Raw genomic sequence first — 27,553 nt, forward strand, 5'->3', positions numbered from 1 at the left:
AGCAGCTGATCACAACATGGAGTGTAGCCAATGTAAATCTGAAATGATGTCCACTTTATTTATACGAACATATGGCCAGTATGTCATTTTAATGTTCCAACGATGTAGGCCTGATGGAACAAAATTGACAACTTTAATTAAAAATTTTGTGGCTTCACAGTTGTCAATATCAGGAAGGACTTTTGTAACTGTAGCAATTATATATCATGATGGTCCTTCAATAACATCAGGACATTATACAGCTTATTTAAAGTGTAGAAATGGCTGGTCATTCTGCAATGATTCTGTTTTAATTTTCAAAAAAAAATTGCCATATGACCTTAAAAACTCTTACCTGGTGTTTTTAAAACCAAAATTTTAGGGAAAGAATCTCGGGATGTGCTCTGAGGAATTTCAAGAAGTTCTTATGGCTCCTACACTATTTGGCCTTGAGGATAAGTGTAGTAGAGAGACATAACTTCTAACCATAAGACTGGACGTCATGGAAAAATAACTGCACTTTGAATGAGTTCAGAAAAACTATTTCTTTTTATAAGCTAATTGAAGCAGCGAATCAAAACATGGAGTAGAGGGAATGTAAGTCTGCAATGCTGTCTACTGTTTTACATTGCTTTGTGATTAAAAGTGATGTAGAGAATTAAATAATTGTACTAGTCATAAAGGTAGTGTAAGTCTGCTTCATAGTAAGCAGTATCAGTGTGATAGGAAATGTAGAACATGATTGAGCAAGAAGGGGAAGATATTACTAGTCCAGGATTGTGTAAATGATCTTCAACATTTTAATTCTGAAAGTTGCGGAAATGCGAAAAGACGGGATTGGCTTACAAGAAATCCAAGAGTTATACATGGCTCTGACACGATTTGGCCTTGTGGAATCGTGTGGTAGAGAGCGAGAAGTCATTTATTGTATGTAACATGTTTTTGAAAACGATGGAGGTTTTCTTTCAGAAAGTGGCGGGTTGAAAGTAATAACAGCACAACAGAGTGTAAGCTGTTCATAGGACATCCTTGGCCGTCATGGAAAGTAAGTTAACTTTAAGGAGTTCTGAATTCTGATTTGTAATGTATGGGTTTTTTAAACACAATCATTTTGATTGTGTTTTTTTTTCCCCGCTGTTATATGATGAATACCTTCAAGTCACTGTTTTAGTGAAATTTGATACATTCTGAGAACAGCAAAAATAAACCATTTAACATGTATAATTAATTCTGTTCTGTTTGCATTTATGATGTACATGTAGAACTGTGTAGGAGGCATGGAGAAGGTGAGGCTTCTGTCAGTGTCAAAGTTGTTGCATACAGTGCTCATATTCTACGTAGTCTTTTATATTTCATTACTTTCACTGTTTCTGACAGATCTAAAAAATTTTTTTTTAAAAGAACAGTAAGTATAAGGGAAGGAAACAGACAGTTATGTTAAAAGAAACACAGCTATAGGGAATAAACTAGGGATACTGTTACCCGCAATCCTCTGCTGATGATGTCACTGAGCATGTCATGAATGATGTAATATGTGACATCATCAGCAGTGGATTACGGGTAATAGTATCTCTAGTTTACTCCCCTATAGCTGTCTTTCTTTTAACATAACTGTCTGTTTCCTTCCCTTATACTTACTGTTCTTTTTTATAAAAAAAATTTTTTGGTTCGCTTCCGGTTCGCGTACCGGGGAGCGAACTGGGAAGCGAACTAAGAGAAATAGAGGTTGGCACAGTTGCAAATATTGTACCAATTTTTTTATAACGGGGAGGTAGTTCTGAAAAGAACTTTTTTTTAAATTGTTTTTGTTGTTTTATATTTTTTTTATTATTTTTCTGAACATTTTTTTTACTTTTTTTGAATTTTTCTGAACAGTTTTATATTTTTTTTGTTTTTTTTTCGGAGGGGGCAACGAAAACGATTCATTGTAAAGGGCTCAACAGGAGGAAGAAAACAAAAAAAAGAATTTATTGTTTGGTGAGTTTCGGACAAACATGAGCATGATTGTTAATAGCTCTGTTGATCAGAGTGATGCTACTTTCTGCGTAGCAAATGATTCCACTGCAATGTACGCAGACTTGTTTTACTTCACGAAATCTCGTTTGTATATTTGGCACCATCTCCCTGCCCTCTGGTCCCGTTACTTCCGGTACAACAGATCTTCTGGCCATAATAGGGAGATTATCTAGGTCGTCCTGTTCCTCTTCTTCCTCTTCTTGCTGAATTATAACTTTAGCAGGTGGTCCACTCTTCCTTGGATGTGGTGGAGGTGGTGGGGAAGCACCAGCTGAAGCTAGTAAAGAAGCCATTGCTCACTGGTAACAAAGGGTCTTTCTCTCACAATGATGAAAGTCAGAGTGAGGAAAGAAGGAGGGATTTTCACCATTTGGGAAAAAAAATAGTTCTCAACCAATGAAAAGTGTTCATTTTAGATCATATGACCTAGTCTTACATCATTAGGAAACCGAAAGTGAAATGAACCAATGAAAAGTGTTATTACCAAGTCACATGACCTGCTGTGTTTACGTTACGCGCTTTGCAGGGCCTCCCGGTTTGCTTCCAGAAACCTGTGCTTTGCGACTCGGTAAGCGTACGAGTTCGCTAACGTAGCACGTCATATGACGTATCACGCGACAACGCGAAACGTCATGCGGACGGGAGGCGTCACGATGTTGTTTTCTAACGCGGCAGTTGCGGTAAAGAAACGTTTACCGGCTCGCGGTCTATTTCGCGGCATCAAGGTCAGCTAACGGGAAGCTTCCCGATTCGCGAAGCGGGAACGAAGAAAAAAAAATATTTAAAAAAAAAATTATTCATAAACATATAAAATATATTTTTGGATTTAAAGAAGAATACATTTTACAGCTACAGATATTAGCTGTTAAAAAACCAATGAAATTCACTGAAAAAACCATAGGTTATAGACCATATATAGTTAGGAATTAGCATTTACAAAACCTTGAAAATTCACTGAAAAAACCATAGGTTATAGACCATATATAGTTAGGAATTAGCATTTAAAAAACCTTATTTTACTCACACAAAACCATTGAAATTCCATATATAGTTAGTTGCACTAACTATATATCGCGCACCCGTAATCCACTGCTGATGATGTCACATATTACATCATTCATGACATGGTCAGTGACATCACTGATGACATCACTGATGACATCTCAAATGACATCACTGATGATATCTCATTTGACATCAATGGTCACATCAATGATGATATCATTAATGTGACAATACAATGCATCTCCTCACACTTTAATATAACCTCTGTTACACCCAGTGTTAAATACAGAGTATAATTTTTGAAACCATTGACACACCAATACTAGTTACTACATACCCACTCACTGATTCCTACGTCTACACACACATTCACTCATTCACCCATACAATCATTCATACATACAATCAGTCATCTTTACAACACTATCATATGCACTCATACACCTATACAGACACTCACACTCTGCCACTCATCCATGGAGTTACTCACACACCTAGTCAGTCCTGTAAAGAATCAATCACACTTCCATTTTCTAATCTACACAGTTAAACATAGAGTACCTTACATTTTCAAACATATACTAACACATACTTACTCTCTTATAGAATCACTGATACAAGTACACATTGATCTGCACAGAGTCACACACCTCCCAGCCAGTCATACACACACTCAGTCTCCTATACAAATACTTGTGCAACCAATCAATAACCCATATAGCTACTTATATAGCTACTGATCAACACATGCAGCAGCTTGCACAACAACAGACATGCTGATGCACACTTTCAGACAGTTTAGTCACTAACCCGTGCATTTAGTAAGACGCATTTAATCACTCACTCATACAGTCAATCACGCACCTACTAAAACCTTCATTGAGACACTTATACATCCACTCATTCTTCAATATGTAAAACATATTTAAACTTTACAGAAACACATAATCACTGGATGTTGTCATCAGTGATGTCATTTGAGATGTCATCAGTGATGTCATCAGTGATGTCACTGACCATGTCATGAATGATGTACTATGTGACATCATCAGCAGTGGATTACGGGTGCGCGATATATAGTTAGTGCAACTAACTATATATGGAATTTCAATGGTTTTGTGTGAGTAAAATAAGGTTTTTTAAATGCTAATTCCTAACTATATATGGTCTATAACCTATGGTTTTTTCAGTGAATTTTCAAGGTTTTGTAAATGCTAATTCCTAACTATATATGGTCTATAACCTATGGTTTTTTCAGTGAATATATATATATATATATATATATATATATATATATATATATATATATATATATATATATATATATATATTTTCTTAATTACGGACACATTACCGTTGATTAAAAAAGGATAAAACGGCATCTATGTCTAACATTTATAAATGCACAACTACAGGAAACCCAATAAAAATAAAATATTTAAATCCAACTAGTGTACTCAAAAATGTGTTACTGAAAATTTAGCTAATCAACTCATTCATTGTTTTGTAATGTGTTTCTTACAATTATTATAACTGGTCACTTATAATAACAAGGTCAATTCCTTAATGTAATTGTAGGAGCCGCTAAAACATCCCTACCACATGACACACATAGGGTGACAATGATAACAGAAGAATAAAACAACTGGACAGCATGCTCTAATGTAGCTTTGTCTCAACATCAGGACAATGAGTCTTTTATGGCTCTACTCAAAATTTACAGAAAACCAAGAAATGCATAGAAAGTTCAGGTGACGAATTATCATGTATACAAAAACCCAAAAAGCCCTAGAAAAAGCATGCCCCTTCATTTAGATTTAGACAGGGATAATAGATTAGTGAAATGATCAAATCGAAATGTAGTACATACGGTTATGTCATAGCTATTGGCTGCCCACAGCAAACGGGGATTTATTTCCATCACTGTTTTCAGAGTAATCGAGATTATGTTTAAGTATGCTGTAACTTAGATTATGTTTAATTCTACTTCATTCCTCTTCACGGGTCTCCTACGAGAAAGCCACTCAAGAGCCATTTCTTAGCCTGAGAGCACATGTGAAGTCTAGATTAAACCTTCAAAACACACATCATATATAGGATTTCTTTATTTGGGTGAGGCTTACATTAGTGTTACCATATATACCTCCACAAACTTTACAGTGGAAATGCATTGGGCCAGTAGTTTGTGCCCTTAACTAGAGGCTAAATTAAAACTCACTATCTTGAACATGCACATTTTCAGTTTTCCAAGAACAATGTATTACTTGAAAGGCTCTTTAAGCCCGGTTAGAGTGATTACCTAATCAAAAGCAAAGCCTGTCTTCTAGTAGTACTAGACCTATCCTCAGTATTTGACAGGCTCCACCATGACATCCTCAACATTCCTCCCAGAGAGTGAACTGGTGTTTAAGACAATGTTCTTCAATGGTTTCAATCCTACCTTTCTAACAGAATTCAACTAGAGCAAAATGGTAACTCACCATCAAAATTCATGCTTCACTTTTTAGTGAGCCACCGGGCTTCATCCTGGCCCCCAACCTGGTGTACCTTTATGTTAAATCAATCTTTTGCGGAAACACATTATTTTAATTTATTAATATGCTTATGAAAGCTCGCTGTATCTGACATTGGACAGTGTAAATAGCATTCAAGTGCATGTCAGATATCAAGTTGTGACAGAAAAGCACAAATCTCAACCTCAACTCTCAAGAATCAAGGTTCCTCATCACCATTACCAAACAAAGCTGCAAGCTAGCAACAGAATGAACCAAACAACTTAACAGAGTTAGTTAACATCCATACCCTGCATGGCAAAATCCTTGGACATCATCCTAGATTGAAATCTCAACCTTGACACGCACATCAAAGCAATATCTAAGTCTGCTAATCACCATCTACAAACCCTAAGCAACATCATATACTTTTTTATAATGAATGATATCTAAAACCTAGTCCATGAAATGGACACAGCAGAACTTGAATTACAAAATGCACTTTTCACCAGCCTCTCATTAGCACAACTTACACTTAAAATACCAACTTTTCATGGTAGCCTCATCTCCTTCACCCTCGCCTTACCAGTGCACTGATTTGTAACACTAGCTATCAGCTTCTTATCCATGTATGGGCTGTGCCGCCCTTACCCAAGGGTTAAAACCATGCTTTACAAATATAAACACATGAGACTACAGCAGTATGCAATATTTTACTAAAATCATTTGACGTCACAGTCATCAACTTTTACCACTGAGGTAAGGATAGACAAGACCTTGAATCTGGGGTTTAAATGAATGGCTTCCTAAAGTTCGGTCTTTTTGAAAAACTTACTGATTACAAAAAAAATGTTATAAACTCAAAACATGGATTTTGGCTACATACCAAAGCAACAGAGAGCCACCAACAGCTTCACTTGAAGTGACTGCCCATATGCGAGACAAAGAGGAACTTCCTACCAAAGATTAAGGTATAGGGATAGAAGTGTATGAAAGGCCAAAGATGTAATTAGATCTGAAGAACAAATATATGTCTGATGACTATCCACTTAAGCAAGAGGTGAAATATTTTGAGTAGGATGAATAAGGATGTGTATACAACGATCCCATTATGGTGCAAAGAAAACATTGAAATGGTGAACATAAACATTTTAGTATTTTATTGTTGAAATCAATTTGACATCTAGTCCAAAACATGACTTAAAAGACTTGAACAAAACAAAGTCCAAGTTACAAAACAAGATTTGGAAGAACACTGATAAAAGATTTCAACAACTTTACACAGTTAATTATCATAAATTAATACTGGAATGGGTGAAAGCATTAGAATCATATTATGTTCTCATACCTAGCATTACAGTGAAAAAACATTTCACATCTCCCTAGGTGTCAAACAAAGATCAGAATACATTCTTTAATATACAAGACAGCATATTAATTGGTTAGTGTGTTTAATGTCCGCCAACTGAGATTAAAATCTAAAATGAGTGCTTAAGCTACAAAACAAACTTTTTTTCTATCCAACATATAATATTGAATTGGGTTCAAAGGGATTGCAGCATTCTCAGAGACACTAATTGAAGTGCATTCAAGCCTACACAAAGTATTTGAAAATTAAAGTTTGGGCCAAACCGGTCATACAGCACCTCAATTCTCACCCTCGAAGTACAGAAATGCCAAAATTTGTACATTATAACTTCTGTGATAGGAGTTACGTGATGAAGGGTCTTTAGGAAATTTTAGAATTGCCCTTGTTCCTCAATTGTTTTGCCCTGTTTCCGGTACAATAACCACTCCTTGATTTCAGACCACACAGAAAAGAAAGGCTACCTGCCTATTTTTGTGTATTGTGAGTGGAGGAGGACAATGCACCCCTTTGTTGGTTTCTTTTTTTTTTTTTTTCGATGGTAACCTCAACAAAGAGGAGATATCACAAAGAGCTTTTATAAATGGTTTAGAAAGCACTATAAAACAGCAATATGATACATTTCCTTATAGAGCAGGTTTAAACCGGTTATATAACCCCACTTTCACTAATATCTTCGGAAAGTAGCATGGAAAAAAACATTTTATACTGTGAAAATCTAACAAATTTTTTCAGTAGATGATTGAATATAAGAACTTTATAAAGTGGCAATGCGTGAAATATCCTTGTTGCACATTTGGAATTGTTTGGAAAATGTGTTTCAATTTAGTGTGAATTTTTATATCTACATTTTTTGTTTTCATGTGAGTTAATGGGTTGATTTGCAGATCGGCTTTGTATTATCTTCCGTTTTCTTGTGTATTCGCAAGTGTCTTTATACCTATATTGGTACACCCCCATCTAAAGGAGAGTCCATACACATTTTATCCCTTCCTTTGCGACAGCAGCAGTTATACACCTCTTATTTGTGAGGTGCAATAATATTCTACATTGTATAGTGTCTAATGCATACAATTATTTTGTGGTATACTGCGATTTTGTTTTATAGAAAATAATAAACTTCTCTAAAAGAACATCAACATTGTGTGTCAAAGTGTACATGTTGCTGTCCTTCCTGTGTGCATTTGAGAGAATAACTGCACATTACTGCTTTTTGGTTCCTGCTTTCTGTCAGCTTGCTAATGGTGTCTGTCTAATGCACTGTTGTTGTTCTATGGAAGGCAGTGTCTCTGTCTGTCCTACACAGATCATTTCTGCCATTACAAAAGACAACTGAATCATAGTGTAGGAACTGATGCTCCAACCTGGCCTAGGGCTTCAAAGAGCACTAATTTTACATGATGAAGAACTGATGCGGCTAGTGGAAAATAATGCTCCGGATGTGTGAACCGTACATTTCAGTTGCAAATGATGATATGTTTTGTTACTAGTATACAAATGAGCATTCTGTAGATTTTAATTCCCTTGTTGAAATCTTTGAATTTGGAACAAGTTAGGCCTACCCTGATGTATCTTAAGACGCTCCTGATTGAGATTTAGTTTTTTCTGTTCAATGCTTTTTATGAGCTGTTTGGGTGTCTAGGAGTACTAGACCTGATTAATTGTATTAATGTTCACAGTCTTATGAGCAATTATACTGCTAGCTTTTATCAACTATGAATTTGATTTTATTGTCTGTTGATCTGCATTCTTTTATGGTGAGTTTATTTACCGAATAAAGATTAATACTGACAATCAGTAGAAACAACAATTGTTCTGGTACAGGTGCTGTTATTGTGTAATCTTCAAACACTGAAAACTGACTTCAGAGAAAATGGGTTTTCTGATTTGCTAGTGGAAGGAACTAATGCACTTAAGAGATGTTGTAGGCAGGATTTTACCTCACCTATCAGTGCAACACGAGGAAAGTGTACATTGCAATATGGCAATGCAAAGAATTGGAGATTAAGTATCATGTCTAGTGGTGTAGGGAGGAAAAGGATGTTTTCTACACTATAAATAAATTGTTGTTAAAGACAACACCACAAGTCCCCTATCCAAACCTTATGTACTGGGTGAGTTTGTACCACTCCAGAGCAAATCCACTCTATCCGCTATTAGCTGGATAGTTTCCACTAGGGAATGTGTGTGTGTGTGTGTGTGTGTGTCTGTGTGTATGTGTTTGAGAGGGATGGGGGAAGGCACAGATGGTGGGTTCATGGCTGTCGGAGACGGATGGTCTAATGAAGCCTGCAGACTGCAGAATGAGATGCCTCTGTCACTTGGCACTTTCCTAGGCGTACGCACAGGTGTTGTTGCCTTTTTTAGGGATAGGGTTTTCCAGCTGTACACAATGGGCCTGATTCCCCAAGGGCCTCCACACTCATGGCGGACGCTCTGCAGTTGTCAGGGAGTCTCTGCACTCAGGGCAAAATATCCACAATGAGAATTCTCAATGTGGGATTCCTTCTGAGTACGGAGACTGCCCCACAACTGCGAGCCTCCGCCACAAGGAAGAAGGCCTATTACAAATCAGGCCCTGAGAGCTTCAAGGATGCACTATGGTGCCGTTTCAGCATGGTGCATACAGAGAACAGGTGCCATACCTGACAAAGATGCTGTATGTAAAATAATCATAGGATATTGATGATCATGGTACATACAGCCTATGGTAGAGCTTTTTCAGGCTAACTGTGGTCTTCTCAATCTTATGGAATATGGTCAGTAGATTGGGGCTCCATTTCTGAGGATACCGTGAAACATCTTTTCTTTTTCTTTCATTTTTGGAATGCAAACTCGAACCAAAGTTATTTGTGCGCTTTACATAGGCAACAGTTACATTACACAAGGCAAGATTAAGCTTTGTTGTCATTGAGGCACGAGGATATTAAGTGATTTGCCCAGAATCACAGGCTGCTGAGCTGATACCAAGACTCGAAAATAGTTCCACAGTTTCAAAGCCGTCAGCTCTGCCGTAGCACCAAATCCTCTCCCCTAAAATCTTCTTTTGGTCTTAGCCACATTATGTCGCGACATGCAGCAATTTATTTAACCATAAATATTGAAATCCCAAAAGCAAGCAATGCCCACGTATGATCATCCTGAGTATGTTGCTAACCAATTTGGACCTAAGCTCTCCCCAGTCTATTTTGAGGTAGTATTAACAGAAACCTCCTGTTCTCCATTAGTTGTTCACAAACTTACTAAGCAGCTATTACCTGATAACAGACTTTCCAAATGGTGTATAATACCCTGTCTTGTCATACAACATATTTCACGTTGTTTTCATAGTTAACTCTCTTATATGGCTGTTATGTATTCTTGTGTTAACAAACGTATTGTATTTGCATACTTTAGGGTTCAACAAAAAATACGCAAATAAACTAAAATATGCAGTATTTCAACAGCTTGAAGGTACAGTGAGTGCAAGTGCCATATTAATCACTGTTAGCCATCCCTCAAAAAGGTTACATGCAACAGTTTCCAGTACTGTGAACCATGGTGCGCCTTATCAGAAGAAATAGATTGCACATACCCCTGTGTAAACATACAATGAAACTTCCCTTTATTTTAATCTGTAGATATAGAACACTAGCATGTGTTGTGAAAAAAGTCAGCTAAGAATCTCCCTTTGTATTCTTATAACCTACATATCTAGAGAGGAGAGATGCTACCATCTACTCTCCCGGAACGCAGAGCAAAAGTGAGCAGTCGAACCCTCCTACAGAAGCCAGCGGGCATCATAAAACCCCAAATTACAGTATTTATATAGCTCTAACACACCACCTTTTGGACAAATGAGAACATAAAATGACAGTTTAAACTCATTTCCAAATATATTGCATGGCATGGGGTATGTATATGAGGTAAACACGATAATGGTGTCATCGTTTCCACAGTATCCCTTTAAATCAATTTAGGGGTCCATTGTTGGGTAGGTGCTGGTTTTCTACAGTATCCCTTTAAATCCATTTTGGGGGGTAGTTTTGGGTAGGTTCTGGTATAATATGGTAAGTGTTATTTTGGAGAGGTACATTGAATTAGGAAGAGTGGTGTTCCTCGGTAAGCTCAGTATACAGAGCCTCTTATCTGTGCTGTATGTGCATGGTACATATATATATATAAAGGTACTTAGCTAACAAATAATAGATGTTAGTGGAATACCGTTGTAAGAAATGTACATTTACCCATTTATTGCTACAGGGCAAAGGTCAATTTCGATGTTATTGCAACACTGCAGACTAATTAATGTGATCACATCACAGTAACAGAAAAAAATACAACTCTACTGATATAAAGTAGGCCTGTAAATGTGACTGAAAATATTTAAACCCCTCCTTTCTGAATTCCTGTTAAATAGCTTTGTATATAACTATTACACGTGAAAAACAGCATGCCATAAACCCCACAGACACATCGACTGGGAGGAATATGCAGATTAATAATGTAGAGTCTGGATTAGAGGCATCATGTCCCATTTGAACCTTTGTAGTTTTTGAGTCTTGTCCCCTCCTCACGTTCAACAATGGTAATAAATACCATATTACACTCTGTGCACATGCTTGTGCACCAATGCAGCCGCGATAGTGCAGTGATACACTGAGAAACATCAGTTGCCGTATGAGACAATCAGTACATGCAAATTTGAGACAAATGTGAAAAAGCAGCACTAATTCACAACATTTTGTTACAAGCTTGTGACATAGGTGGAACAAGTTTCGATATCAGAAAAGCAATACAACAGCAATCTATCAGGGAACCTATGGCAGCGTAGTTTATCAGAAGCAGATTGTCGTGGTTTTGCGCTGTCTTCATGGAGGAGATTGACAACGTAATGGTTGGACTCCAGATTGCCAACGAAAGAATGCAAGGTTCACTTTTTTGTATTGCATACTATATACAAGGCACGAAGAGCCCTCGTGAGGCTATATTTCCTTCAATGCTCATTAATCAGTTTAGTATTCATTTTCATTGCAGGAACTGAAGTTACTTTGAGTCTACCAGCACTGTGGACAATGATTGTGCCTAATGCTAATTTGCAGGTGCCAAGGCCCAAAGTTTTGCTCAGTAGGATGCAGCCAGCACTCACATATCCGTTTGCCGAATACCAAGGCTGTGTGTTCTTGTTTGTTACTCATGCCTCTTTAATCAAACACCAGATACTCCCTGTTCCTTTATCTCACTCTTTCCAGTTCTTTTCCATCCCTGCTTTATTTAGTTGGCACTATTTTTCTTTGTCGGTCTTTCTCTTCCTCCAGCTTTGTGTTTTTCTCTCTTCTGCTCGGGGGTCGAAATCTGACCAGGGAAAATAAGTGGAGGCTCTCAGAAATTAGTAGGGTGGGCCCCACCTGCAAACACGGGCTCAAATTAAGCACTGGTTGTACATCACAACAAAAGCAGTACGGAAGTGGAAGGTACTGCTGTCAGCATCGTACATTGAAGGAAGAGCAATACTAGGCTACTCAGCAAAAGTCCCACAAGATTAAAAGAAGTGCATTAGAGAGCTGCCCAATGGTCCGGTTTCATTGAGACGTTCAAGTTGTGTTTTGTTGTAGAAAAATAAAATACGTGCATAGGACTGCATTCTCATGTGCCCTTCTAGAAAACCTGCATTGGTCAAGTAAACTTGAATGGCATGGTGCAACTTTAGAGAACACCACAGAGTCAGAAGAAAGGTGTCCTACAAAACAAGTAGAGTAATAATGCTACATATATTAGTATATCCATAAACTGGTTTCGATTGCACTATTTATTTTGTACGATTGTAAACGTGATGTAAACATAAAAATATAAACCGCCGGTTTCGTGGTCTCTTTTCTCATTTAGGATCTGTGCAGTGGAAAGAACAAGTTTCAGCAGATTCACACTCGCTGTTTGGCCACCTTTGCTTGCACTGAGGTTGCCCAAATCCCGCCGAATGGGCTGCCCAGGTGATGCTTTCATTCCTTGTTAATCCAATTCAAGGTGATTAGGGTTAGACTGGAGACACCGACGCAAATGCCAAAAGCAAGCAATGCCGAGGCCTGCGGAGACAAAGAGAAAACAAACACAAATGAACGCCCTGTGCCAGGAACCAATTTACACTTCTGAGAACAGCCATTAAGTACTTCGCTAAGTAAAGGAATCACACCCTCCCTTTGTTGATGAGGATTTAAAAGGTGGGATGCGAATTCCCCTCTTGTGAAAATAAACACATTCTCCAGAGCCGGTCCCCACAGTATAATCTGTACAGAGAGTTCCAAAAACCCTTCAAATGGGCATTTCTGGCTCATTAGAGCACAAACTGAATTCCCATAAAAAAAATACAGCAGCTCTTAAACAAGGTCACGTGACACCGCATCTGTGAGCAAATTACTAAGCTTGGGCCGTTCTCCATGCAGCAGCCTTGGAGTCCAGCTGCGTTAAACAGAGAAGTTCCAAAATAGGTACTATTAATATCGAGCATTGGGATACGTGGGACCTCCACAATGTTCAGAGACATAAAACAAAGGATATAATAAAATGAGGTGAAAAGCGTCGGGTTTCAAAAGCAAATAGCATTGTGGGGTTATTCTCAACCACACAGCAAGACACGTTCCCTGCGAGCGCACATAGTTAGTGTATGTGAAGCAGACATCTCAAGTTTTCCGAGGCCTATTCTAGGACTAGTAGTAGTCCTGTAGCTCCAATTATATAACCAGGACTACAAGTCCCAGAATGCAAAGAAAAAAACCTGGACTGGAGGAGGCGAAGATTTACTGAAGTATGGATCTGGGAAACCTAATCACTCAGGTGAAGTGGTCTATCACGACCATCCCTGCAAGTTAGAAAATGAAGTGTGACTAGAAAGGGACTCTACGAATCTGCAGAAATATGGTCTTCATGATATTTCAGGTAAATGATAACACTTGCCACAACTCAACATTTTTGTAGATGTAGGCCACATAAAGCTGGATGCAAGACCGAAATTTGTAAACACTGAGTCTAAGTATCCAATTACAACAGGATAATCTTTTTCCTTCATGGCAGATTTTTACCTACTGTTAGCATGTGGTTAGGGTGGACTGCACCTAATGAAGGGGAGGCGATTGCAAACTTAGCGTACACCTGCAGTATCATACATTTATGGGTAGTAACAAACATTCACAACAGTTTATCAACCACATTTGCACACTTAACATTAGAAGTACAAATTACTTGTGTAATTGACTATAAAGTGAAGCAAACATACCCGTATGGGGTGACAGGGAAGGCCTTTCCCCACACAGAATACTGTTTTCACCCTGGAATGAAAAGGCTTGTTTATTTTGTATAGCGCACCCTGCACAACTGAATTGCTTCTAGTTGCTGGCAAGACAGCAAGCGGTGAATCAGGCCAATGGGTGGGGGGCGAGTTCAGGGGGGAAATCAAAGAGAGGAATAAAAACGGTGTTCATCTGTTTTCTGAATGACAGAGATACTTAGGTGTTCAGGCAAGTTGTTCAGGCATAGACTAATGTCTACTCGTTTTAGGGACCACAAGGGAATTTAGGTTTTTATAGCTGAGTGGCCTGGCCTGGGTGTACCACTGATTTTGTTATATAGGTATTTAGGTGCTGAGCCATCAAGGAATTTGAATTTGAGTGAGAGCGCCTTGAACGCAATCCTGTTCTGTGCCACCAGCTAGTGGAAGGTCCTGCAATGCCGGGTGATGTTTTATTTTTTCCCCAGGTCATAGGTGAGGTGTAGAGAAGTGCTTTAGACCTTTTGAAGTCTTTTAAGTTGGTTGGCGGAATGAGGATTTCACCACTGCCCCGATTTTGGAGTTGAGGCTTAGATCAGCATTTCAGAGGGTACCTAGGTTTTTAGCCTTAGTTTTAATAAGCATAATTTCTCAGAAGAAGACTGAAAGTGGACAAATGGTGTCAATTGTCTTCAGGAGGTTGGGGGACTAATACTAGGAGTTCCGTCTTAGTGTCATTGAGCTTTAAGGCTGTAGTGACTCTTCCAGGTCTCAACTGCTTTCAGGTCTGTACATACATCTTAATTTGGGTCTCTAAATTTGTGACACGAAAGTATGTTTGCATGCCATCTGCACAGGCATGGAATACGAAGTTGAGGGAGTGAATGAGCTCCATTAGGAGCTTCACCACATACATGTTGAGGAGTAAGTGGGGCAATGGAGGACCATGGAGTACTACGTAGATCACTGGGCAGGAGGAGAGGCAAACCTTCCACGTTGGACTTATTATGAATTCCTTTTGAGGAAGGATTTGAACCATTCAAGGGATTTATCTGTAGCAAGGGCAACTGACTGGGTCAGATACTGAAGTCTGTGTAAGGGAATTTAGAGGTCCACTGTATCAAAAGCAGCAGACATGTCGAGGAGGATCAGCATGCTAAGTGAACCTTGATCAGCCATTTATAAGATGTCACAACATGCATTTAATATGGATGTTTTGGCCTCATGTGGGACAGAAGGCAGATTGGGTAAAGTTCACTAGGGGTGGCACTGAATCTCAAAAGTGACTGCCTTCTCCATAATTTTAGAAATCCATGGGAGGCTTGCAACGAGATGGTAGTTGTTCCGATCAGCAGGGACGAGAGTGGGTGACAACAGAGTGTTTTAGACTAGTCGGCATTTTCCTTAGATGTAGGCATCTGCTTATGAATGTAGTTTTGGTTTGATCAAGTGACTCCTGATGTTTGAAGGTGGTGTCATCAGGGCAAAGGCCACCTGGGTTCTGATTAGGTTTAAGTACATGGAGTGAGGAGATGGTATAGGTCTTTGGTATTTCTGTGTAGCTGAATGCTTGAGATGTTGTTTCTTTCTTTGTGATATGAATGGAAGCCATGAAACTGGAAGAGATTTTGGGCAGCAGAGAGGTTAGAGCAAATATTTAGAACTTTTTCTAAGGGTCAATGTAGAAAAGCACATTTCCTACCCACTGGTACATTGTCTACACCATGGGCAGTAATCAAGGGAGTAGGAAAATGATCAAAATCTTTGACTTCTCCAGGTGTTTCCAAGGAATATGTGACGTTATTCCGCACACAAATACCCCGCATACCATCACTCTGCAAAAACAAATACCGCAAGTACTATTACTCCGCAAATTAAGACAACGAAAACTTTTACAACGAATATGCCTTTACCACGCATGCCTTTACAACGCAAAGGCATGCATGTTAAAGGTATACTCGTTATAAAAGTTGTAAAGGTAAGTAAGAGTACCCTACCCTACCCTACACTCTAATGTAGTACCCCTGCACCACCCAACCGTAACAGTCCTTTTCCTACATTTACACTACCCAGCACGACCCCCCAACACTACCATAAAGCACTTTACTTCCTTCCCTACACAAACACTACAACACTACCTTAATACACTACCCCCAGCATGACCCTACACAAACATTACAACACTACACCAAACCCTAAAACACTATACCCAACATGACCCTACACTACACAAACACTTCAACACTACCCTAAACCTTAAAACACTTCACCCAGCATGACCCTACACTACACAAACACTACAACACTACCCTAAACTCTAAAACACTACAACTGAATGACCCTACACTACACAAACACTACCCTAAACTCTAAAACACTAGCCCCAGCATGACCCTACACTACACAAACACTACACTACCCTAAACCCTAAACCCTAAAACACTACCCCTGCATGACCCTACACTACAACACTACCCTAAACCCTATAACACTTCCCCCAGCATGACCCTAACTACAACACTACCCTAAACCCTAAAACACTACCCCCAGCATGACCCGACACTACACAAACACAACAACACTACCTTAAACCCTAATACACTACCCCAGCATGACCCTACCCTACACAAACATTACAACACTACCCGAAACCCCACATAACTACCCCTAGCATGACCCTACACTACACAAACACTACAACACTACCCAAAACCCTAATACACTACCCCCAGCATGACCCTACACTACACAAACACTACAACACTACCCAAAACCCTAATACACTACCCCCAGCATGACCCTACACTACACAAACACTACAACACTACCATAAACCCTAAAACACTACCCCCAGCATGACCCTACACTACACAAACACAACAACACTACCCTAAACCCTATAACACTTCCCCCAGCACGACCCTACACTACACAACCACCACAACTCTACACTACACTAACACTACACTACACTACACAATCACTACCCTAGCACGACCCCACCCCTAAAAAATGAACCCAAACCCCCTTACCTCTCTCGTCGTCGTGGTTCCACACACTTCCTGGTTCCATCTTCATGAAGTCTGGTTTTTTTCACAACGCAAGTGCATTTACCATACATGCCTTTACAACGTAATTCGTTGTAAAGGCATGCGTGGTAAATGCACATGTGTTGTTAAAAAATGCGGAGTGATGGTATGCGAGGTCAATGACCTGAAAGTCAGCGGAAAAAAAGATGCGGAGTAAAGGTTGAATACCGTTTCCAAGACATACTCTTCGATTTTGTGAATCCTGAAAAGAGCTGAAACCTATGCAATCATAGCCAAAACCCTTAGGGGCTGAAAAGGATAGTGTAGGGTCGGACCGCTGCCCACTATCACGGGAGTCAGGAGACCGCCCGACAAGCAGGTGGCAGTCCAACTGGCCAATTACGAAGTGACAGGTGGTTAGACGGTGCTCCTTTACACGGCGGCTTGTGCTGCAGCCCAGAAAAGGTGCTGCAGCACAAGCCGGTGTGCAAAGGAGCACTTCCTGCACATTCATGCACCGTGTACCATGCAGCATGTGCATTATGTGCTGCATGGCCTACGGTGCATGGGGGCGCAACATGTGCCCCTGGGCCACTTTGCAGTGGCCCATGAGTGACAGGGGCCCTATTTGGGCCCCCCACAATCAGTGTTCCGACAGCCTGTACATGGCGGTGTTCTAGTCATTAACAGTTTGTTTAAAAGGGATATCCAAATCCAGATTGCGGTGCCTGGCTCGGCACTGCCGCCATTAAGAGCCATGTCTCCGACCGTCGCTAAGTCAGGATCTGAGATCCTCGGGGCGGCGGTGTGGACTCCGACTGTATAGTGTCCACCTGCCAGCATCATTGAAATGGATAAAGTAAGTAAATGCAAAGGCACTGATGTTGGAGGATTCCTGAGCCGTGGGAAAAAACTCTGGTAAGGCAAATCTATTTCAGCCATTGGCTCTTACATGTGGAGCAAATTGGTCCTTAAACAGACATTAGAAAAGAACCATCTGAAAGTCTGCCACAAAAGTAAACCTATGCTCTTGAGGGAAACATTCAATATTTTTCAAGTGTATTATTTTATACTTCTGAACCAGGGATGTTACAACATCCTTGGATATACCATGTACCCAGATCGTTCAGCATCATGTAATAAACATGGGCAAAGCCAATAGGTGTCGCCTATACAAGAGATATTGATTTTGCAATGTATTTTAGCCATTTTGGACAAGAGCGTGGGTGCTGCTATTCAGCATAGTTGAAGGTTAGTGGTGTGGAGGAGAATGGTGTAGAGGGGAGTGGCATAGAGTAGAGTGGCGTAAAGTTGTACAGTGGAGTAGATTCGTGGAGTGGCCTAGAGTCAAGTGGCATAGAGAGGAGTGGTGTATGGTGGCATAGAGTGTCGTAGAGTGTAGTGCCAAAGAGTGAAGTGCAGTGTCAAAGAGTGGAGTGCAGTATCGTAGAGTGGAGTGGAGTGGCATAGAGTGGAGTGCAGTGGAGAGGAGTGTTGCAGAGTGGAGTTGTGTAGCGTGAGTAAAGTGTCAGAGTGAAGAGGTGTAGCGTGGAGTATGGTAAAGTGGTACAGAGTGTTGTAGAGTGGAATAGTGTGTTGTGGAGTGGAGTAGTGTGTTGTGGAGTGGAGTATAGTGGAGCAGAGTGGCCCAGAGCAGAGTGTCAGAGTGGAGCAGAGTGGCCCAGAGTGAAGTGGTATAAAGTGACATGGAGTGGAGTGTCCTAGACGAGGAGTGGAGAAGAACGTTGTAGAGAGAGTGGCGTGGAGGGGCACAGAGTGGCATAAAGTGTTATAGCGTGGAGTGGCGTAGTGTTGAGTATGCATGGTGTGGTAGCACTCTGCCATTACAGACAACACATTTTCAATTGAAATGACCACTAAATTTGCAGATTTTAATGATAAAATACAGAACACAAAATATAATGTGTGGAAATGGCACCGCCTAGTGTACTGACTTGATTTGATCATATTTAAATGTTTCCCGTTCACTTCAGAATTAAAAACAATTTGATTAATTTGTGCTTTCCTAATTCTGATATATCCAGAAATACCTGCAGTTCATTCACAGACATTTAAATTTTGCTGTTGTAAGACCTGGCGTGTTTCCCCAGGCTTTTTGCTTGCTGACCTTCTGTTTGTGATGGTATGCTGGGCTTTCTTTTTGCAGGTTCAGTGTCTCTGTGCCCTTTCTCACTGCTGTTCAGTGAAAGTGCAAGTGCTCCTACTGTAAACTGTTTTATGATTGGTTCTCGATGAGTGGTGTATTTGATTCACTGGGAAGTCCCTAGTGCAGTGAACTGTGTATGTCAAGGCCCTGTAAATCAGATGCTACACTGGTTCTTCCACCCACACAAGTAGCCTTTCAAAGGTGTCTCAGACCTTCCACTGCAGAGTCTGAGAGCAGTTTTTACTGCCATGTCGACGTGGAAAGTGCACCCACTTGCCAGGCCCTAACCTTCCAAATCTCTTACTGTAAGGCACCCCTCAGGTATGCCCAAGGTACCCCTATGGACAGGGTGCACTGTATGTGAAAGTTGGGCCATGTACAGGTGTGATTTACATGTCCTGGTAGTGACTGTGTATTTTATTTTTCACCATGGAAAGGCTGCCTGTCCCGTTGACTGCCATGGGAGCTGCACTGTAACATTTTACTAGCAGAACTTTCCATTGGGAACAAAATAGAGAATTTGAGTTTAGGCTTCCTGAACTCTGAATTTAAAAATATATCTCTTAGTAAAGATGGTTTTTATATTGTATGTTTCTAAATGACACTTTTAGAAAGTGGGCATTTTCTTGCTTAACAGTCCTGTGTGCCTCTGCCAATTTGTGTATTCATTGTTTGGGTTGAGTGACAGTAGCTGGGGATTTGTATTCACAGTAGACAGACAAAAGGTGGAGGCTGAGGTGTGTCTTGCCTTTCCTGTGTGACTCCCACAAGTAGTCTTTTTGCAACCAGAGAGATATGCTATTTGATAGCCTTCGACCTAAAAATGTACAAGTATTACATAATACCCCTTAACTCCAAGTACAGCAGTGACAGGCCAAAATTGTGAAGAATTTTAAGAGAGGTAAATGATTGACCATGTGAACAAACACAACTGGGTAGCAACTTAGATCGGATGCTTTGGTTTGTATTACAAACAGAAAATGGATCTTTCTCAAGAGATGTAAACAAAGCCTACTTAAAGAAAAACTACATACCCCACACTTCTGTCGTGACAGACAATCCTCTCTGCTAAGTTTCAGATAAAATAAGCTGGGAAATACAAACAACAAGCATGTTGATGTGGTGGACCCTACAAGAGAAAATAAAAGCGATAATATATACATAGAATCATCCAGGTGCCTCTGTAAAATGATCAGATTTTCTCAAAACTGCAAACTTACCAATTACTCCAAACACATTGCTAATGTCCGGCACATATATGGCAAGTAACACAATAATTATGTTCAATGCCAATGTGACAATAATGTGGCGCACACAGGAGAAAGGATAACTTGAAAAACACATCATCATAAAAGCCTTCCTTGCCTTAAAATAGAGAAAGAAAAATTGATTAATCTAAGAGAAAACAGAATATTACATATGAAAACAAATTAGCATAGTCTTTTAGGGGTTTTAGGGATTTAACTCCTATTTATTGGGAAGTACTGACACAATTTCTTACTGAGATAGTCCCCGTTGTTTCTTCACCTATAGCAGTTTTCACTATTGTCTTGTATCAGTCTATAACAGGTCTTCTCAGAGGCCATAGTTTGTATGGTGGGGCTAGATCAATTAGTTAACTAATCTGCTATTATTTCTGCCTACAGCAGATGTTCTCAACTATTTAGTAGATGAGCATTAGGAGTTTTGCAGATGTTATAAGCCAAATGGTTGTGCAAGAACAATTCATCATCAACGACAAACAATTAAACAACACTGTAAACGGCAAAAGCTGGGGAGAGGAGATGGGTACATGCTGCAGTGTTTCAAATTACAATCCCACCAGCAAAGCTTTGGAAAGAGACAAACATTGCAGTTTATAATGTTTGTCACTTTCGCCTTCAGAAAGACTGGTCTCCATAATTAAACAGAATCATCAAAAACACAAAGCTCAAAATAGGAATGCTCACACACCAATATTTAAAAAATGTATTTAACACATAACTATCAAGTCAGCAAAAATGGATCTGAAAACTACAACCAGGCCAAAATAATCTCTACACACTAAACACAAAAGGATGGGAGTACCCCTCCAACTATTTGATTCACCATATGAAATATGCTATGAAATAAGCAATGTGAATATTGGTTCCCTATGCTCTAATATTCCTCACATAAATGACATTAGTTTATCAGTTGAAGGCACTGACCGAGTGCCCTTGAGTACTAGCCCCAAATCAGTAAGCAAGAATCTATACCAACATGTCTGGCAATACATAATAAGGCAACTAAAAATGTATCAATGGTAAATGCTTCACAAGAAAGCTTACTGTCTATTTTGGAATAACGTTTGTAAAAAACTGGAGAATTTTGACGATCATGAGAACTACTTTACATAGTTTGATTCAGAAATAAAAGGATATTGAGGAAGTGCAAGTATAATGTGTTTATTAGTTCTAAACAACACAAGATTTAAAAGTTATATTTTACATCAGCTCAGGAAAGTGATACCATTAAAGATCACTCCAAAACCTCGTAAAATATTTAAATACAAAATTGTGAAACTGCAGCAACTCTAGTGAATATCAAAATACATTACATGTTGTTAGATAAGAATGATCAGAAGGCTTGAGTAGAATATGTCGGGGTAATAGAGTAGACTCATTGGGATTTGCATACCACATGATTTACAAAAATTCTGTCAAGAGGGGTGAGAATCACTATCTTTTATCAAACCGTGTACAGGATAACTATAGGAAAAGTTTAGTGACAAAAGTGAAATGGTAAGAACAATTTGAAGCAAGAGGAAATAGAATTATCAAAGGAGGGGTCTTTGTGTAAGGTGCTTACATTTCCTTAACCTTCCGAATTCTTCCAATCCTATTTTCCATTGCTTTTAATTTACTCATCCATGTTTCACACCATTGTGGCACTTCAGCATTTTCTGTATTTTTCCAACCTGAATAATCCTTGTGGAATTTATGAACTTGAGCGTTGGAGAAAATATCACCTTTTGTGAAGGTCTAAATTGCTCCCAAAAATACTTGCACACTTTATAGATCAGATAGTCAGGAACTTGATTCTTTACAAAAAAACATCATGGGCAATTTTCCCTACACATGTAGTTGCAAACAACTAGAGAACTAAAGAAGCTCAGAGAACACATGTCTTTTAAAGCAATAGGCAGCCATTGGAAAGCCATTTATTCTTAATTCAAAATGAAAATACTTGAATGATATCAGCAAATTAAATCAGTACACTTCTTCCTTAATGAAATACTTTTTTCCCTTTTCGCTCTATTTTGGGGTGTATGAATATCGTGGAAATATTTATAACTGCAGCAACCTGAACAATGTGCATTGGGGTGCAAAACTGAGAATCAGAAAGCATTCTAAGCATCCAAAAAGTCACAACTATGAAAAAAGTTTGGAGAATATTCTAATTACAAGTAAATCAGAGAGCAATGAGACCTATGGTATACGTCCTTCAACTGCAATGGGTCAAAAAGATTCCATCTTATTAAACTAAGGTTGGATATCCTGAATCTAGGAAACAGTATGAGAACCAGTATATGAAAACGTAAATTTCATTCTAAATAACAAAAGGTTTCTCTGAGATGCAGCAGACCTTAGCTCATAGGAAAGCCCCAGATTCCCAGCAAATGTGAACAAGGCTTACAAGCTTTGTTCTTTGATATTGGAAATGTGCTTTTATAATATTCTTGAATAGCCATGTATACACAAATGTGTAACTATGGATATTATTCAAAAAATCACACTGATGGGCTTTAATTGTCATTTATATGCAGGATTATTTTCATATTTTCTTTTTTCAGTCAACATGCATTTGGTGGCATGTCCACAGAGAACTTATGTTTTCCTTTTATTTTCATAGTTTCTACAACATACGCAGACATCATACTTTTAGCTTTGGAGAGCATTTGCAAACTGTCAAACAATATGCCATTTCTCATTGAATGAAACCCATGAACTTACACTTTTGATGTGTAATAGTTGTGCAAATTCACCACACGATCACATTCCCAGAAGTTTGCAGCTTGGAACGTTACAAATAATATGGTATGACCAAGTAATCAATCATTACCAACTGGGGAACACATAAAGGGGAGGTGATAAAATAATGGGAAATAATGCACCAGATTTTATTGTGATCTCCTTGGGAAGTATTAGCTCCTTTTATTACCCCACACTTTGGCAAAAAACACTAACAAACCTGTCAGAAGTGAAAAGCAAAAGGTGGAAGATTGCAATTCAAAGTAACTTTGCAATATTACAACAGCTAATAATACAAAAAGCAGATTATTTGTGCCTACAGCATTAAACAAAAAGGAAACATGAATCAAAGGTTTGATGAATTAATGTTAAAAGTATATAAAGTGGTCTGAAGAATTACCTGCAAAGCAGAAAGTGGTAATCCATGTTATGTTTTTATGTACACACAGGATATACAGTGTCTATAAGTTTTATAAACGAATAATGGAGCCAAAAACCTTTGTAAAGTTACTTAGATATTTCCTACAAAACACACCAGAATATTGTCACAAATATTGCTTTTTTTCCTGTATGAAACTCACAATTAAAGAAAATGACAGGCCTAATGTGGCCAGGGGGGAGAAACTTTGAAAGTAACTATTCACCGGTACCACTTGGGATTCCTCTGTGCTTTTCCCCAAAAAACCTCAGTCTGTGTTATGTTCTAACTAAACTTATGCTGTCATTATATCAAACTAAGAAACTGGGACCCAAATTAATGCAATGGTAAAATCATCAGAATATTGAAAATAAATAGGACAAACAGGTGCTTTAGAAGCAGAAAGCATGGCAGAGTAGTAACAAAATACAAACAGCAATAGTTATACCAATGGACAAATGATGAAAAATGAAATTTGGAATCTGTTCTATGGGTCAATTGAGGGTAGGCTGAAATGGGAAATGACAGGAATACGAATTAAAGCTAAGCACTCTTCCACCCTTTTTGTTCAATAAAATGTTATTGACAATATCGAAAAATATACTATAGCATTTGGAAATCAAACAGAGATTCAAATTTAGCTAGAAACATGTGTTGGAAGAGATCCAACTAGTCCTGTATTTTAAAATATATTGGTCTAGGACTAATGATTACCAAATCCCCCCTTTCTATCTAATCGCAAGCAAAACTGTAGTAGGACATTGACGGTGTAAATGGTTGCAAAGGACGCCGAGGAATCAAGCCACCTTAAAAAGCAGGTAACCATTTAAGCATTTTGCCTATTCTATCTACTTTCTCCTAGGTCCTCGAATAATAGAGTCCTTTGCTTGCAACTTAAAAATATGTACAGGGCAAAACATATTTTTTTATAATTTGGCAAAAATTGCTATGTAAATAACATGTGCCATTTACTACTTACAGGGAAGTGTATTAGTGGAACCGTCAAAAGAACAGCTAATAATATGACCAATCTCACAGTAATGATGAGAGCATCATGTGGCAGATATGTGCTGTATCCTTCAAGTAGTTCTGACTTCACCTTATCTAAAACAGACAAAACATACAATGAGATGAATACTGAGATGTTTCAAAACAAGATTTGGTTCACCATGACAGTACGTACAGGGCTGGGTTAAAATTTTAAAAGGAATATGAAATTAATATCTAAGTAGTTTTTAAAGGGCTATATAGTATGTGAGAGCATACTATTACACAAAATGAAGTCTGACAATTGACACCAAAATCATCCTTCCAATTTTGAAAGGGCGCAGACTGACAACATAGGCCACAATGACCTTACTGCTAAACCCCAGAAATGAGATAGCTGAGGAACTGTGATCAAACTGTCTGATTGCCAGTCCTTCTGTTGCAAATTATTTAGAAGAAAGGCAAATTAAACTAGTGGCAGCTAAAATGATGGAATTCACTCATAAAATGCATTACCATGATATAATCATAAATATATAGAAGCAGATGCATAGATTGGTCAGCCACAAATAGAATTTTACAGAAACACATATCAAACAGGAAAAGTAGCGAGACTTTAATGTAGAAAATTAGAATAGTAATAGAAAAAAAATACTTCTAATGTGTTACTAAAATATCAGGGCTATTGACTTGAAGATGTTCGGAGCTATTCATAGAGGTAACTTACACTTGTAAGCAATTTAAGTGTGTAATTTACTCCTACACTTTAGAATAACTTTACTACTTTTGTCTATTCATAAAATACAAGTATAAAGTTAATTAAAAGTGTATACCTACATGTCTCTACCCCTTGAGTTTAGGGGAATAATCATAATTTACAGCTGTATAGTTACAACATGTAACTTACAACCATATTTTATGTTTGGTGGTACCTCCACATTCGGGGTGGAGACTACATGGCAGTGAATAGGAGAATTCCACATGTCAGTGAATAAAAGATCTCTGCATGGCTGTGAATAGGAAGATATATACACACTCAAAAGTAATCAGAGTATCTGGCACTCCACATGCACCAACTCACCCTCCAATACCACAACTCAAATCCCATCAACTCACCAACTAACACAAGCATAGTGTCAACCATTCTCAACACCAACACTATGCATGAGGAGTAGAAAGGAGCAACCACTCAAAATAATTGTGACATTTATCGCAGATTTCTATTTTTCACTAACTTTCACTGTTTTGTCGTAATAACAAATATTTTTTTTTATCGCAGACCTGTATCAAACTTTCATCTGTGTTGAATATTTAAAGTTGTATTATCAACATAAGAAAGTATTGAATATTTTCTTTTCTAGGTTTACCTTTACTAAGTAATGCATTTAAAAATGCATTATTGTATAGTAAGCATCTTGTAACCAACGAAACATTTCTTTTAGCTGACATACAATGCCTTATACACTTACATTTGTAAACACAAGAGATTGTTGTTTTAGTTAAAAAGCATTTTTAGATATATATTTTAGAATAAAATGTTACTAATAAAACTATGTAAGTGTAATGAAAATCTGTCCTAAGGGAGAGGCTAAAATGCTAATTTGAAGGGGCTGGCAAATAATAAAAACACCGACGAATCATCAAGGGTACCAGCCTAAAACAAGCATTTGCAATGCATAAGGTCTCGCATTAGGAAAGTTTGAGCTATTGGTATTGTAAATGACACATTTTTTATATATGTGTTGGTTTTGAAAATAGCAAAAATAATAGCTTTGTCATTTACAATGCCAATAGTTATAACTTGTGACACCTATAGCATTTGTAATGCAATATGTGTTGTATTCACGTGACTTAGATGTATTGATATTACAAATAACAATGGCTTTGAATTTTTTTAATAATTAATACTTAAATAAAAGTTATTGTAATTTATAATGGCAATAGCTTAAACTTTTGTAAATAACTTTTGTGAAGAATATGTTCAGTGTATTTTATTGTGACAAAAATCCAAGAACAGAAGTGAAATACTAACCTCTTTTTGTGACATTTGTAATAAAGCTTGAAACATTGAGAGATCATATTTGACCCAGTTGTTGGTAAATGGTTGCACAGATTGATGCTGTGGTGGGGCTGAGAGATGTTGTGGTGGAGACTAGTGATGCTGTGGCATTCAATGATCCTGTGGTAGCGCATAGTGATGTTGTTGTGCCCCTTAGTGATGCTGTGGTGGTGCTGAGTGATGCTGTGGTGATGCGATAGATAGAGTGAGTGGGATAGATAGATAGAGTGAGGGCGATAGATAGATAGAGGGAGGGCGATAGATAGAGGGCGATAGAGAGATTGAGTGAGCGAGATAGATAGATAGATAGGAGTGAGGGCGATAGATAGCTAGACAGATAGATAGAGTGATGGCGATCAGTATCTAAATAAATAGATAGAATGAGGGCGATAGATCGATAGAAAGATAGATAGAGTGAGGGCGATAGATAGATAGAGTGAGGGCGATAGATAGATAGCGTGAGGGCGATAGATAGATAGATAGAGTGAGGGCGATAGATAGATTGATAGATAGATAGAGTGAGGGCGATTATATAGATAGAGTAAGGGCGATTAGATAGATAGAGTGAGGGCGATTAGATAGATAGATAGATAGAGTTAGGGCGATAGATAGATAGAGTGAGGGCGATAGATAGAGTGAGGGCGATAGATAGAGTGAGGGCGATAGATAGAGTGAGGGCGATAGATAGAGTGAGGGCGATAAGATAGAGTGAAGGCGATAGATAGATAGAGTGAGGGCGATTAGATAGAGTGAGGCCGATAGATAGATAGAGTGAGGGCGATAGATAGACAGATAGAGTGAGG

At 38.6% G+C, this 27,553-nt stretch overlaps 1 protein-coding gene across 1 annotated transcript in view; it reads right to left on the minus strand.

Annotated features, from left to right (window-relative positions):
* Positions 1 to 6,637: 6,637 nt before the first annotated feature.
* The window catches only part of SLC38A6 (solute carrier family 38 member 6), a 459,688-nt gene continuing 438,772 nt past the window's right edge, over positions 6,638 to 27,553 (minus strand). The window contains exons 13-16 of the mRNA XM_078660337.1: positions 24,684 to 24,808; positions 20,515 to 20,659; positions 20,329 to 20,423; positions 6,638 to 12,920 (exon numbers count right to left, since the gene is read on the minus strand). Of these exons, the coding sequence (XP_078516463.1) occupies positions 12,837 to 12,920; positions 20,329 to 20,423; positions 20,515 to 20,659; positions 24,684 to 24,808 (449 nt within the window). The 3' untranslated portion in view covers positions 6,638 to 12,836. The remainder of the gene's footprint in view (positions 12,921 to 20,328; positions 20,424 to 20,514; positions 20,660 to 24,683; positions 24,809 to 27,553) is intronic.

This window comes from Lissotriton helveticus, chromosome 9, assembly GCF_964261635.1.
Source record: "Lissotriton helveticus chromosome 9, aLisHel1.1, whole genome shotgun sequence".
Taxonomy (NCBI): domain Eukaryota; kingdom Metazoa; phylum Chordata; class Amphibia; order Caudata; family Salamandridae; genus Lissotriton; species Lissotriton helveticus.